The sequence below is a fragment of the Manihot esculenta genome, chromosome 12 (genome assembly GCF_001659605.2).
Source record: "Manihot esculenta cultivar AM560-2 chromosome 12, M.esculenta_v8, whole genome shotgun sequence".
In the NCBI taxonomy this organism is placed as follows: Eukaryota; Viridiplantae; Streptophyta; class Magnoliopsida; order Malpighiales; family Euphorbiaceae; genus Manihot; species Manihot esculenta.
Genome location: NC_035172.2, coordinates 12,260,360 through 12,276,784, shown reverse-complemented (window position 1 = coordinate 12,276,784; position 16,425 = coordinate 12,260,360). Strand labels below are relative to the sequence as shown.

Genomic DNA, 16,425 nt, shown 5'->3' with positions numbered 1-16,425 from the left:
CGACTCTCGGAGCAACAAAAGAATGAGATGCACCCGGGTCCATTAAGGCATACACATCAGAACAACCAATGATGAGAGTACCTGCCACCACGGTGTTGGATGTGCTGGCCTCCTGCTGAGTCATAGTGAAGATCCGTGCCGGAGCTGATGGACCTTCACCTCTGTATCCTGCTGATGAAGAGGCTGACCCTCTCCCTCTGCCTCTGCCACTGGCCTGTGTTGCGGGTGGAGCTACTGGCTGCACCACACTGCCGGAGGTTGTCTGCTGAGACGGTGCTGAAAAGGCTGCTCTGGGACAATCTCGAGCCAAATGACCCGCTTGTCCGCACCTGAAACATGTGTTTGTCCCTGCCAGACATACTCCCTTGTGTGGTCTCCCACATCTCATACATACTGTAACCTCTGCGCCAGAGCTTGAGCCACTGCCTAAACCCAGACCTGACTTGATCTTGTTCCAGAACTTATTCTTCTTAGATTTTCTGTGGCCTCTGTCCCACTTCTTACTGCCTGCAACTGCCGCACTCAGAGAAGAAGAGTCTAACCTTTCCCCACCTGGGGTCTTGGAACCAGAAGACTGTGCCACTGACTGTTTTACCTTCCCCTCCACGATAGCACTAGCCTCCATTCTCCTAGCCATATCTACTATGGCATGGAAACTCTCCCTCTCTGCTGACTGTACCAAAGAGGAATACCTGGAGTGCAGCCTCATAATATATCTCCTCGACTTCTTTTGATCTGTGTCCAAATTCAGCCCAGCATATGGCAACAACTCCAGGAACCTGTCTGTGTACTCGTCTACACTCATGTCATCAGTTTGCCTCAACTGCTCGAATTCTATCATCTTCAATTCCCTTGAACTATCAGGGAAAGCCCATCCTGCAAACTCATTTGCAAACTCTTCCCAATTCATGCTGTCCACTCTCGGGTTCACATAATTCTTGAACCACTCCCGTGCCTTCTTGCACTTAAGCGTGAACCCGGCCATCTGAATGGCTCTACTGTCATCAGCCCCTATCTCATCTGTAATTGCCTTGACCCGCTCCAAGTACACGAACGGATCATCACCGGTCTCAAACTGGGGAGCACCCAGCTTCATATAATCGGTCATCTTGACCTTGCTCCCTCCAGATGAGGTAGGTTTGGGTACTTGTGTTTCCGGGACAGTAGATACTGGTGGTGGTGGAGGTACAACATCCCCTGGGGTAGGGTTTGCTGTACTGGTAAAGGGAGGTGGAGGTGGGTACATGGGGTACTGAGAGTATGGTGGGTAGTAAGGTGGGTATGGCATATGTGGAGGATAAGGGTTAAAACTGGGGTAATCCGATGTACCTCCCATCGAATACCCTGGATGGTGTGAATAGGGTGGGTAGTGATGTGGCTGGACATAACTCGAGGCCTGAGTGCCTCCTTCTGATTCTCCCATGCCCTCTTCCGGCATGCTCACACCGAGGCTGCCATCCCTCCTCTGATCTACTTCCATATCCTCAGACATTCCTCCCTGCACTGTTCCCCTTACTGATCTGCTTCTTCCCAGATCTAAAGACCTTCTAGGGTCTCTAGCTACTCTGTCTCTGTTGGACCTACTGGACATTGCCCTAGGCAATGCTGGAGGACGGGCATCAGTGCCCTCGTCCTGAGGTGGCACTCCAGTCAATCGTGCAGATCGACGAGTTCCTCTCATTCTATCTTCTGAAAAACAGCACATAGCATAAACAATCATTAGTATCATATGGTTCATGTGGAAACACATGAACCCTCATCACATACATAGCATCACATCGTAGCATTTATGCACATGCATATCATCATGGCATATCATATCATCATATTGACAGGACTCTACATCCTATCCTAGTGGACATGATTTTCCTAGTGTGCTTGACCTTCTAGAACATCTATGAGCCTGACACTCTAGGTCCGATCATATGAACCTAGGGCTCTGATACCACTCTGTAACGCCCCGGAAATCCGGACCGCTACCGGCGCTAGGATTCAGGTCGGCTTAAGGCCGCCGGAACCCGTAGCAAGCCTACATACATCCTGTTTACCTGTTTAATCCCATACATGATCAACAAACATACATAAGAATTAAAAACTTTTCTTTTTCTTCATTCACCAAACTCAACCTGTGCATGCACTATGTTCATCATATACATAAACATTAATCCCTCCGTGGGATTTCATCAAAGCCTCAATGGGCAATATATATATCCTGTGTTGAGTTGGTTCACATATACATCATAAAATAAGATCATGTACATACCAAGGGATTAACATATACTATGGTCAAGCACAAATCTATCCTCAATAACATAGTTACATAAACATAACTGTTCAAACTTTACATTACATTCTTATCATATGTCATGTCCACATACTCTAGCTATTACATACATATGACTTGACTTCACTCTAGCCGACTTCTTGATCTCTCCTGTACCTGCAACTCTGGGGATAATGGGAGTGGGGTGAGCTAAAAGCCCAGTGAGCGGAAACTAAAAACATTTGTTTTAATTCCTCCATTTTTAGGTACGTTATTATTCATTTTTATTTTTTTTTTTATCAAATAACTTTTATTTTCATTCTTTTTCTTATTCATGCTTTCATGTATGCGTCATAACACAAACATTTCACAACAAGGATGAACTTGTCACCATTTAGCCCCTATCCTTCTTACTTATACATGCCGGGGGCGTAGAGCCATAGCAGGCACACCCGGACTTCCGTCATCAATCATAGTGCCAGGGGCGTAGAGCCGTAGCAGGCACACCTGGACTCACATAGGCTATCATGTCATACGAGGGCTAATGGATCATTCAATGTTCATCCACATCAACAACAAATTATGCAATGCAACATATTCGTGCATTCTAATGCAAGCAACCTAATATTGCATGGCATAATGATGCATGGGCAATGCTTTATGATTCATTCATTTATTCAATTACTTTAAAACTTAAGGGGTTGTTCCACTCACCTGGTAACTGAAGCTTTGACAACGAACTCTGAACAACTATCTCACAACCGGGGGTCTCGGTTCCTCGGGTCCGAACCTACACAGGTGGACTCAAATGAGGCACCAAACATACATGAACGTGACTCTGAAAAGCTCCCCAAAAACCCCCTAAAACATCCTGAAAACATCACATGAAAACATGCAAGAAATGGCTGAACAGGGCACTTTCGGCGGCAGGTTCGGCGGCCGAAAGTCCCTCTGCAGCCGAAAGTCATGCAGGTTCGGCGGCACTTTCGGCGGCCGAACCTCCCAGACAGAGACGAACCTTGAGTTTCGGGGGCAGGCTTCGGCAGCCGAAACTGCCTCCACAAGGGGGTTCGGCGGCCGAAAGTCACTTCGGCGGCCGAACCTGAGTTTCTGCCGAAGGGCAGAAACTTGGCTCCCTTGTGTCCACAGCCTCCAAAACGCCTCAAAACCTGCATAAACTTGATTCTACTCATGCATACACATCATACCAGTTCCTAGGGGCCTCATACAAACATATGCCCCAACTACAACACTTCAAACACACATCAAGCAAGCCACATTGTTCAAAAATCACATAAACCTAACATATGCTCAACTAACTCTAACATGCTTCTCTACCCCATAAAACTTCATGAAACTCATTTAAAACATCCATTGAGCTTAAGATCGGCTCTTACCTCTTGAAGATCGAGGAAGAGACGACTCAACTCGGAGATCCAAGCACGAGAGCTCCTGAGTTTCCAAAGCTCCAAAACTTGCCTTTAAAGCTTAAAACTTGCAATGTGGGTTTAAAACTCAAGAAAGATGGAGGAGATCTAGTGAAAGAACACAAGATTTGAGGAGAGGGAGATCGGAAGCTTGTTGTGGCCGAAAATGGGAGAAAACCTCGCCCATTTCGGCTAAGGGTCCCTTTTATAGTGGCTGGCCAGGCCACATTCGGGGGCCGAAGGTGCCTCCGCATGCATGCAAGGTTCGGCGGCCGAACTTGGAGTTCGGCGGCCGAACCTGCATTTCCCTCACTCAAAACTTTCGGGCGCCTAAAGTCCCTCCGAAAGCATGCATGTTCGGCGGCCGAACCTCAAAGTTCGGCGGCCGAACCTGGGTTTTCCTCCAAAGATTTTTCATGCAAAAACTCATTTAATTCTTACTTAAAAATATGAAAACATTTCATAAAATCATGGTTTTACCCTTCTAGAGGTTTCCGACATCCGAGGTCCCACCGGACGGTAGGGATTCCGATACCGGAGTCTAGCCGGGTATTACACCTCCATGGGATTCCCTATTGTCCAAGCATATGGTATTTTGGCTATCTTCTTTAGCATGTTGAAATTCTTTAACACTTTTTCATCATTCTTTTCGCTACATTTCCATAAATGTGAATTCCAAGAATGTAGGTTGCTTCTCCTAAGTCCTCCATTGAGAAATGAGAAGGTGTTTAACAATTATTATCCACTGATAAAATGTCATCCACATACCAAATTAGAAAAGTGGATGCTCTCCCACTAACCTTCTTGTATATATAGGACTCATCAATATTCTTAAAAGACTTAACAATTGTACAACTTCATCAAATTTAATGTTCTAACCCTTAGACTCTTGCTTCACATGTATAATTAAGCTAAGTAGAAATTGACATTGTCATAGACTAGAATTTAGATTAGTGGAGTTCAATTAACGAACTTCAAATTGAAGCATAATTGTTGTTGAATCGAAGATTATAGTGACTAAGTTTGAAAAACTGTTTACCAAAAATAGATCTTTGTAAATCGTAAAATCATGTATAGAGTGTTGATGCCTATCAAGTGGATTAGGCGACCTGGTATATAAATCTATTCTAACTATTAAATTTTTTTTAAAATTTTGGGCTAAGTAGACATTATAATTCCATTTGCTTCTAGAGAATAATGGCAAACTAAGAAGCTCTATGAACAACGCATATATCATAGAGTATAACTTCGATCAAAGAAATCAATGTTAGCTATCATGGCTTCATAATGATTTAAAAAAGTTTATGCATAATTTTTTTTTTTAGATTGGATTAGATTTTGTTTAAATAATTTATCTATAGTTAAACTAAGGAACTTGTTTATTATTTTTCTAATATAAATTAAATTTGATATGCATTAAAAAAATTAAATTTACTAATTCAAATAATAAGTCAGTAATAGAATAATATAAATGGAGGGCATATTAGAAAAATAATAATAAGTTATTATTTTAATTATATTAACTATATTTTTTTAATTCATATGAGGGTGATTATAGATATATTTTTATAAGATGGTGGAAGAAAGAGCAGAGTCAGCATCCGTTCTTGGTTCGTTGTTGTGGCCGACCTTCTTTGCCTCCCAGCAAAGAGGGTTGGTGTCGATGGGTTTGTATAGTTTTTATGTTATTGTGTTTATGTTTTTTATGTTTTTTTTCTTTTTGATAATTTGAGTTTTTTCGATTTTGTTGCCTGAAATTTATTTGGATGATAGTATTTGATGGAGAAAAAACCGATGAATCTTCTCAACATTAAAATTTGTTTTGATTCCTTACGGCTTCTCATCATTGTTACAAACTGAAAAGATTATAGGCTAGTGTTTCTCTTTTGGTGCTTATTTGACAATAGCCTTGCTATCTTTGGCGGAAATTGGTTGGCCTCTAATGATCCTTTGATTGGAATGGTGATTTCAGGGCATCTCTATTTTCTTTGCTTTTATTTTCTTCATTTTCATTTATATGCAATGAATTTCTAAAATGTCTTGCTACTTCTCAAGTTGTTCGTTAGATTATTATGGTTTATGCATGTTGATATCATTATTTCATTTTTCAATAGTTTTTTATTAATTGTAGTGTTGTTGATAAAGATACAGTCGGTGGAATTATAGATCATTTTCTAAATTTTTTTTATTGAATTTAGGTCATCATTTTTTTTAATTTGTTTTCCTTATACTAGCCTATTGAGTAGGATGAAATGCATACTCTTTGCATTGATAAAAAAAAATCATATTATTAATTTTTCTTTCAAAAATATTAAGCAAAATTAAATATTTAGAAGATAAAAGATAATAATCAGCATATATCTATTTGATTTTAAATTATTTAAATATAAAAATATGATATAAGGAATTTGAACTCTCAAAAGTGATGGCAAACGTGGATAATGCAAACAACAGAAAGAAGGTCAATAATTGGGTGACGAATATTATATAAAAAAGATAGTGGGAAATGAATAAAAATAAATAAATAAAGGGTGAAAGTTGATGGGATATTTTCAAAAGCAGAGGGTAGATTGGTCAATGGCTAGAAGCGTTCCCTAGACAGAGCTGGCCCAGAGGCTATAACACTCTCTCCACTCTCCTCTGCATTATATTTAATAATAATAAATTTCCATTTCTTAATGTTTTTTTTTCTTGCTTTCCCTCTCATTCTCCTCTACCATCTTCGTCTTCATATTCTTTATTTTTTCTTGTATTGTTCTGATCGCAGGATCCTCTTCTGCTTTCTGAGTCATCTCATTTCCATTCTCAGAGCAGGAAACAAAGCCCTATGTAATGTATTAAAATTTCAATGATAAAAAATTCAGCAATTGCCTAATGCAAGAGACGCTCGTTGGTGTATTTCAACCCACCTCCGCCACCGCTAAAGAAGAAAAACAAATCGAACTCTTTGTCCCGCCTCCTTGTCACTTGGTGGTCAACCGAACCCGATCGCAGCCCAGCTGCCGGCGCGTTACGCCCACGCGCTGCGAAATCACCGCCATTGTTACTGAAAGAGTCCTCCCAAATGGCGACATTTATACCGGGACATTGTCTGGAAGCGTGCCTCACGGGAAGGGAAAGTACCTGTGGTATGATGGGTGTATGTACGAAGGTGAGTGGAAGAGAGGTAGAGCCTGCGGGAACGGCAAGTTCTCATGGCCGTCGGGAGCCACATACGAGGGTCATTTTAAGGACGGCCGGATGGACGGCCATGGAACTTTTATAGGCGTCGACGGTGACTCCTACAAAGGACAGTGGCTGTTGGACAGGAAGCACGGCTATGGCGAGAAGCGGTACGCCAATGGCGATGTTTACCAAGGCCGGTGGAGGTCCAACTTGCAGGGTGGTGAAGGGAAGTACAGGTGGAGCAATGGGAACGAATACTCCGGCGAGTGGAAGAATGGGGTGATTCATGGAAAGGGTGTTTTGATTTGTGCCAACGGGAATATATATGAAGGGCTGTGGGAAAATGGTGTTCCTAAAGGGAAAGGGGTCTTCACTTTCTCTAATGGGAATAACAGATATGAAGGGAATTTCAAGGATGCCAGGAAGAGGTCGTCTGTGGATTCCAATGTTCCCAGGATTTGTATATGGGAATTGGATGGAGAAGCTGGAGATATTACTTGCGATATTGTCGATAATGTGGAGGCTTCAATAATGTCATATGATGATAAAGATGGTGACAGTAATGGTAATGGTAAGGACAGTGACAATGGCAGAGCAATAGAGGCTAGGAAGTGCCAGAGAAGCCCCTGTAGTTGTAGTTCTGCGGATGATGATGTTAAGAAACCAGGGCAAACGATTTCGAAAGGACATAAGAATTACGATCTAATGCTTAATCTTCAACTGGGTATCAGGTGTTTTTTGCGGTTATTGTTGTTTAAATCTGATGTTTGTTAGAATTCCTCTATTTGAATTAAAAGGCATATCTATCTATCTTTCTATGTAGGTATTCTGTGGGAAAGCATGACTCGATGATGAGGGAACTGAGGCAAAGTGATTTTGATTCCAAGGAGAAGTACTGGACGAGGTTTCCACCGGAAGGATCAAAATCTACGCCGCCGCATCAGTCAGTGGACTTCAAATGGAAGGATTACTGTCCCATGGTTTTCAGGTATTTGCTTTCACTTACTCTCCTCTCTCTATGTGTAGCTCTCTTATTCGCACCAAAGAAGAAAAGTTCTGCGCCCAAGAGGCAGCGACTTGAATACATGTCTGATCTTATATATTATGGTGGTGATTGGTTTTGTTTGGTATTTAGACATCTGAGGGAATTGTTTGCAATAGATCCGGCGGATTACATGGTAGCTATTTGTGGAAATGATGCACTTAGGGAATTTTCTTCACCTGGAAAGAGTGGAAGCTTCTTTTACCTAACGCAAGATGAAAGATTTATGATAAAAACTGTGAAGAAATCAGAAGTTAAGGTTAGTTAGCCTTTTCCGACTTCTTGGTACTATCGACTAAAGAACAAGTGCTTGTAACTCTACTCTTTAGTATGATATCAGTATCCAGCTTTAACTTCGTAGACACATACTATTTAGTAACACATTTATTGTCCAGTCTGTGGATGGATACTGACCACCCTTTGGTAACCATATTCAGGTTCTCATTAGGATGCTTCCAAATTACTACCAACATGTTTGCCAGTACAAGAACTCCTTGGTAACGAAGTTCTTTGGTGTACATTGTGTGAAACCAGTTGGAGGTCAAAAGGTAAGGTTGGAAAATGAAAATTCTCTTTCAGTTGCTTTTATTTGCCAAAATCTTATCGTTGTTCACCAATGCATTGTGTAACCAGATCCGTTTTATTGTAATGGGCAATTTGTTTTGTTCGGAGTACCGTATCCATAAACGCTTTGACCTGAAGGGTTCTTCTTATGGCCGCGCTACTGACAAAGCTGATGGACAAATTGATGAGACAACCACACTTAAAGATCTGGATCTTAATTTCAATTTTCACCTTGAACGGTCATGGTATCAAGAACTCATTAGGTAAATCCATAACGTAGTTCTATTCCTTTCTTGATTATTACTATTATTGATTTTGTTTTTTAAATTTTCCTGTCTCTTTTGCATATTCTCTGCTGAGGCATTTTAATGTATTTGGAAATTTGTGACATAACATGTTAATTTCTTTTTCCAGGCAAATCTATAGAGATTGTGAGTTCTTAGAAGCTGAGGGGATCATGGATTATAGTCTTTTGATTGGTCTTCACTTCCGTGATGAGGTGAAGATGCCACCAAATGAACTGTATTATGGTAAGTCGCCTTGCACCCTTAATATTTTCTAAGTATTGAATTTGGCATTTAAGAGAGAACTCTCCAGTAATTGGTAAAGTATGAGCTGATGTCCTGCCGTGTGCCTTTATCAGAAAAAGGAAATATGTGTCATGATAAGACCTCCATGCGAGGTTATCACCTGCTGCCAGATATGGATTGGGTTATGGAAGGACGGTATGTGTACTTCCTAAATTCATTTTTGTTAATCTTCTGGTTTTAATTGCCATATATTTATTATGACATGTAGTAGTTGTTAGCTTTTCAATTGCCATAATCATAAGGCGCACACACACATGAGTTATGCTGACTGTTTCATAAATATCAGGAAATCCCATCTTCAAATTAGCCTTTAGTTGCCATGAAAAGACTAAATATTTGGGCATCTCTTTTTACTGCTATGCATGTGATGCATATTTAACTTTAGTTGCTGATGGACCAGGACTTGGTTTTGGTTGGATAAAAGAAAAATGTTCTCTTAATAGCAAAATATCAGTCCATAAACAAGTGAACATATGATTTTCAAACGTTTCTTTTTAAAATTTTTTCTATTCCCGTTTTCCATATGGGAATTTGGTATGTCCGCTTCTCCAGTTAAATTTAATCTTTGGTCGATTTAGATGGCTCAAAGTGTGGTGAGTTGTGATGGTGGAATACTTTGTATATAGTAGGCGTCCCTAGGTTACTCTTGCCTTTCGTAGGAGACAAAAGCTTTGTTAAATCCTATTCCCTTCTCTGAGACAACAAAGAAACAGTTTTTAGTGGTGAAGTTTGTGATTTACAACTGAAGCATCAAATTTTTTTATTTGACATTTGAAGATATCAAAGGAAAAATGACTTTGAAATAGTATATTAAATCTTAATAAATACTGTATTGCCTTAACCCAGAAGAACTACAAATAATAGTTATCCAAATCATTTTGTATTACTTTTCTTGTTAATTTATCATTTTGATTTTTCATAATCTTACTGTTGTGTTTTGAATTCTCATGGTCTTGAATGCAATCGATATGCATATATATACTGAGCGTAAAAACTTGCCGACATTGTTTTGTTACTGATCCTCCAGGGGGCCATTTATTCGGCTGGGGGCAAACATGCCAGCGAGAGCAGTGTGTGTGCCAAGAATCGAGTTAGATCAGAATGCAGGCGGTGGAAAAATCAATTCAACACATTCAGAGGGTGGCGTTGAGGTCCTTGACGTGCTTCTTTACTTTGGTATCATTGACATACTCCAAGATTATGATATCAGCAAAAAGCTAGAACATGCATACAAGTCCTTGCAAGTGGATGCCACGTCCATCTCAGCTGTTGATCCAAAGCTATATTCAAAAAGGTTCCGGGATTTCATACACAGAATCTTTGTGGAAGACAAGTGATGGAGATGAAAAGAGCAAATGAGAAACGGGATAATTTAACTCTCTGAAACTAAAATCTGGATGAAACCTGCAGAAAGCAGGGTGCCGGATGTGCTAGTTTCCTGGTCTGCGTAATTTATGCTGATGCACCCATGTATTGAGGTGGGTATAGCTGAATTTTTTATGACAACCATTGCGAACAAAGGAAATTTCAGGTAATTAAAGCGATATTTGTTTTGTTTGTTTTGGTTTGTTGTGAGAATTGAGAAGCCAGAAACACAAGGAAGCTGAGTGCAGAAAGTAGAGAAATGGTTCTACCAGAGTTCAAGATAGCCTTGCTGTAAAGAAGTGTACAGTAAAAAAAGAAAGAAAAGCTGAATATCTGTTGTGTCCCCACACATATCACAGATAGAGAGAGAGAGAGAGAGTGAGAATTGAATAGAGCTTGTGCAACAATTTCAAAATTTAGAACGACGGATGGGTTGATTTGCCGGCTGAGCAAAGAAAGAGAGGGAAAATAATGAGCTCTCTTTTTTTCTCGCGTCCACTCACTGAAGCATGTTTGCTTTGTTTTTTCCATAAAAAGAAGAGAAAAGCAGAAAGAAAGATGTGGGTGTAACCTTGGCTCATGTTCTTTATTTGGCCCTTTATTGAATTCAAGGTTTGAAAAGTGAAATGACAATATAGTATAATAGTACCACATGTCCCCTCATGCATTTTTTGAACACGACCAAGGACTAAGTTGGCTGTGTGTCGAGCCAATGAGATGGTGATGTATCATGCCTGTAATTATTTGCCCTTTTGCCACGTCAAAAGTTTGTTATTTGTTGAGATAATTGATTTAGCACATCCCACCCTTTAAAGAGGGTTTTGTTTAACACAATTAAATCATCATAGATAATTGATATTAGAATTATCAACTGTATTTTAAATAAATTTTATAATTAAAGCTGCTTTGTTTACTACTTGGTAACTATTTTGTTTTTATTTTCATTTAAATTATATTATTTTTTAAAATTTTTATTAGTTATAATATTTTAAATTAATATATTTATATTAATAAATTACTTAAAATTACAAGATATAATAAATTAAATATATTATAAATAATACTTAAGATAGTTACATTATTTATTAAAATATAATAAAAAATTTATGTATATGTATTATAAATAATTATATTTTAAAAATTATGTTTTAAAATATTTTATATGTATAATAAATTAATAATTTTATATTTACTATATTAAAATAATAAATTAATACATGTTTTTATTATTAACGGTAACTATCAGTTACAATTAGCAATCTGTCATCAGCTAACCAGCTATTAATTACAATCAGCAATTCGCCATCCGCTATTAGCCATTAACAATAACTATTAGTTATATTTAATAATTAAACTAAATACACACTTAATCTTACTTTATTTAATATTTAAATTTATCGTCCTTATATATCTTATTATTTAAAATTTAAATTATATATATATAAGTTTATGCAAATTTAAATATTTTTACTCAAGTTCAAATAAATTTAATTTAAAATTTTGAATCAATTAAGTTTCTATATTTTTATAAGAGTGAAATAAGTTCTCATCTAATATAATATTATTTTTAATAATAAAATATTAATTTTTATAAGAATTTTAGGATGCTTAGAAACTCTAATTTCCAGAAAATAACCAAGTTAAATTAAGAAATAAAATATTCAGCAACCCAGTGTAATTCAACCTAAATTACCTAAATTACATAGAGAAACCATATGAATACAGTGACCCGTGTAACCAAAAAATGTACATTTGGATGATCTCAGATGTTACACGAGTTTGTTAAAAGATTACACAAGGTAATCCCATGTGATTTAGGCCATTCCGTATAAATTTAAAAGAAGAAAAAGAGTACTCAAAACTTTTTTTAAAAAATGTAGAAATTACACGAATTAAATCCATATAATTTGGCCACCCCATGTACATTTACAGGGCACTATAATTTATACGGGTTGATCTGTAACGCGTCAAACCCATTTAAATTAAGCTAATTTATACAGGGTCATATGATTTTAGATACGGGTTGATTCATGTAACGCGTCAAACCCATTTAAATTAAGTTAATTTATACAGAGTCATATGATTTTAGCAGATAAACTCAATTCAGTCAATTTTGTTGCATTCTAATTGGTTTAAGGGTCTCCTCAGCTATCTAGGATTGAAACAAGAGCCACAATAGGAATAAAAACCAAGAATTTCAATTAGAAAAATATTTTGAATTTGGAGAGAGATTGAACAAAAGGAGAAAAATACATTAGTTCATTGAAGAGATTCACAGCAAAAATCTGAGAAGATTAAGCTATCAATTTCAATTGTGGATTTATTTAGTTCTATTTTCCTTATGTCTTATTTTTTTTATTTTATTGTTTTTACAATTATGAACATGAACAAGTAAATTTCTTTATTCTAGGATTTGAAAAGTAACACTTCGATTATTTAGTAAATTTAGAATTTTATTATTTAATTTAATTTTACGTGGACTTAATGCTTACTTTGTGTTGTACCCACTTTGTATTGATCTAATAAATTAATTAAAGAACTGAAAGGTGAAGATTAATATAGGAAAAATATAAATTGAACTTAGGATTTTAGATCTAAAGATACACTTTAATCCTTTGAGAAATTTTAACAGTTAATCATAGATCCTAATGAGTTTTAGTTGATTTGATACCATGAAAGTATGTATTGATTTGATTGAGATATAACATTTGTACCTTGAAATAGGACTTAGAATACTGCAGGATTAATTTTCTTCAAATAAGTAATCTCCTTTATTGAATATTCAATTTTAGTCCATTTTCAATTAAAGTGTAAACTCTTAATTCTGAAATATTCATCTCATAATTAATGATTCAATTCAATTATTAGTTCATTTATTGCTTTTTTAAAAATAGTTTAAATTTACCATCATCTCTTAATAGTCTAAATAATTAAAATAATTAAACATTTAATATCCATGTATTTCTCATGAAAACGATACTTTTTTCATCACTTTATTACTTGCTAAGGATTCATTCACTTACAGAAATTATACAAAAAATTTTTAGCACCTTTGCTGGAAAATATGACTTGATATCAAATAAGTGATTGTTTTATTAATTTAGACAACTTTTATTATTATTTTTTTACTTTACATTTTATCTTTTCTTTTTAATTGTTAGGTACTTGATTAGTTTATAAGGAAAGCCAAAAGCCCAGAAGACTTCGGCTTTTATTTGATCTTGAAATTGAGAAGACCGTTAGAAGAAATAGAGTAGAAGGTAAAAAAATAAGAGAATAGGAGAAAGATAAAAAAAAAAGAAGGAAGTAATCATGGCTCAATAGAATCAGTTCAAGATGAAAGATTATGCAATTCCGAACTATAGGGATTACCAACCACCTATCACGAGACCAGCCATAGCTACTAACAACTTTGAGCTGAAACCATCACTCATGGAGATAATTACCAACCACCTATCATGAGACCAGCCATAGCTACTAATAACTTTGAGCTGAAACCATCTCTCAAGCATATGGCTCAATAGAATCAGTTTGGGGGTGTAACGATCCGAAATCGGACCGCTACCGGCGCTAGGATCCAGATCGACTTAAGGTCGCCAGGACCCGTAGTAAGCCTAACATACAACCTGTCATACCTGATAAATCCCATACATAATCATACATTTACATAAAAATTTTAAACTTTTCATCTACCAAGCTTGACCTGTGCATGCACCAAAACTATAAACATAAAACCCCACACTAGAGCCCTCATCAAATGCTCTAGTGGGGCAACATATCAAACATCAAACTTGGTTTAACATTTCTTAACATCAAAACATTTCATAATGATCATGAACAAAAGGGATTAACCACAAACTCTAGGGTCAAGCACAATATTAATCCTCAATACTATTCTGTACAATATCTTTCATTACATTACATTATCTTTCATGTCCACAACTAAACTATTACATTCAAAACACTTTTACTCTTGCTGACTTCCTGATCTATCCCGAACCTGCAACCCTGGGGGTTAAGGGAAAAGGGTGAGCTACTAGAGCCCAGTGAGCAGAACATATAGAACAGTTTATATAGATATGCCATCATGAAATGCGTCACATCACAAACAATTCACATCACAGATGGATTTGTCACCAATAACCCCCCTCTTTCCTCATTATCATAACAAATTGCCAGGACGCGTGGCATGAGCAGCCCTGGACTTTCTTACATGGTGCCAGGACGCGTAGCATGAGCAGACTCACGAACAAGTTTGTTTGCTAACACTAATCCCACATCGAAAGTTGAAGGGATATGGAGAATCGTGACTTCTCTATAAAAGGACAACCCTTCTACATTCTTTTTCATTAGTTTTAGGTTCGAGAGAGTTCAATTAAATAAAAAATTTTAATTTAGAAGTCTCTTAATAACCTTATAATTTAAGTTTGTTTATAATTTAAATAAATTTGAATTATATTGAGCTTGTTTATAATATAATCAAGCTCAAATTCGAGCCTAAATGAGCTCAAATTTGAGCTTTTCGAATGGAGTTTGAGTTGGCTCGTTAATGTGATAAACGAGCCTATTACGAATCCGAGCTCGAGTTTAATATTTATTTTATGAATCGAGCTCAAGCGTATAAATAAAGCTCGAGTCGAGCTCGAGCTCAAGTCGAGCTCGAGCTCAAGTCGAGCTTATAAATGAAGCTTGAGTCGAGCTTATAAATGAAGCTCGAGTCGAGCTCAAGCTCAAACTCGAGCTTTTAAATTTATTTTCTAATCGAGTCTGAGCTTATCAAAACTCGGCTCGGCTCGGTTCGATTACAGCCCTACCTATAGGGAATCCTTATTCCAACACTTATAATCCTGAATAGAGAAATAATCCCAATTTCAGTTGTTCTAATCAGTAGAATTAATTATCAGCTTCTCAGTAGAATAATATACCATCGTCTGGATTTTAGCAGAAGAATTTCAATCAATCATATCCTTAACAACTTAATTTAGAACAAAAGTCAAATATAAAGTCATCGATGGAGAACTTCTTGGTTTCTCAACCAAAGCAAGTCGCCATTGGAGAAGAAGAGAAAGGAGAGGAAAATGAAAAGCATGGTGGTGGAAGAGAAAGGAGGAGAAAATCAGACATGGAAGAGGAAACAAGCTTATGTGTGTGGTGGTAATAATGGGTTTTGTGGGGAATGAATGAGTGAGATGGAGGCTAGCTAGTAAATGGTGTTTTTTTGCTTTTAGTGCTTAGCTTAAAAGAAAAGGAAAATTGAAGTGGTAGTTTGGGTGGATGTGAAAATGAAGTGTTATGGAATCGAAGGACATCAACAAAAAATGGGTCCATGGGGAACTGAAGACCCGCCTTCAGCTACTCCTTGAAGATTATAATAGTATCCTCTACAGGGATCAGGTCATTCACACGAACGCTTGAGGAAGGGGCAAAAATACAAAAAGTCTCTCGAGAAATTTAGTATTTATCGTAAAGGCGATCTATGTCTTGCTTTGATAGGATGAACGAGATATCACCAATCGAGCTACTTTCGCTTTCTAGAGCCACCTTTAATAAAACGATAGAGGCTGAGGCATGGATGGGGCCGTCGGAGGAGGAGCTTGAGGTGGAACCTCCACTAGGAGTAACTGAAGAAGAGAAAGTATTCCTATTCATTTTAAAAAGAGAAAGAAAATAGAAATTATCATGATAGCAAGGGAATATAAACGAGAAAGAAGGAGCAACCGAGTCATTTAGAAGCAAAGATTCTAGTTATGAGCAAAAGTGATACTTGGAGGAGAAGAAAGAACTCTTATAATATGATTTCGATGGAAAGCTTTAAATGCAACTCGAAAATAGGGCAACCATCATTGAAGAGCTAGCTAGGCAAAATGGCGTGAGCAGGAAGGGACCAATCTAAATGGTCCATGTGTCCCAGATTGTGAGAATAGTTATCACCTTTGAATATGAAGAATCAAAGACTAGTGGGGTCCTCTGATGCTATACAAGAATCGCCCAACGTAAGCCATAAGCTGT

At 37.3% G+C, this 16,425-nt stretch overlaps 1 protein-coding gene across 1 annotated transcript; it reads left to right on the top strand.

Annotated features, from left to right (window-relative positions):
* Positions 1 to 6,348: 6,348 nt before the first annotated feature.
* Positions 6,349 to 11,094, top strand: LOC110627345 (phosphatidylinositol 4-phosphate 5-kinase 1). Its single transcript, XM_021773617.2, has 8 exons — positions 6,349 to 7,586; positions 7,679 to 7,843; positions 7,991 to 8,156; positions 8,335 to 8,445; positions 8,531 to 8,724; positions 8,876 to 8,991; positions 9,105 to 9,186; positions 10,079 to 11,094. Exons 1-8 carry the CDS (start codon positions 6,565 to 6,567, stop codon positions 10,386 to 10,388), a joined length of 2,166 nt encoding a protein of 721 aa, XP_021629309.1. The 5' UTR covers positions 6,349 to 6,564; the 3' UTR covers positions 10,389 to 11,094.
* The last annotated feature ends 5,331 nt before the right edge of the window (positions 11,095 to 16,425 follow it).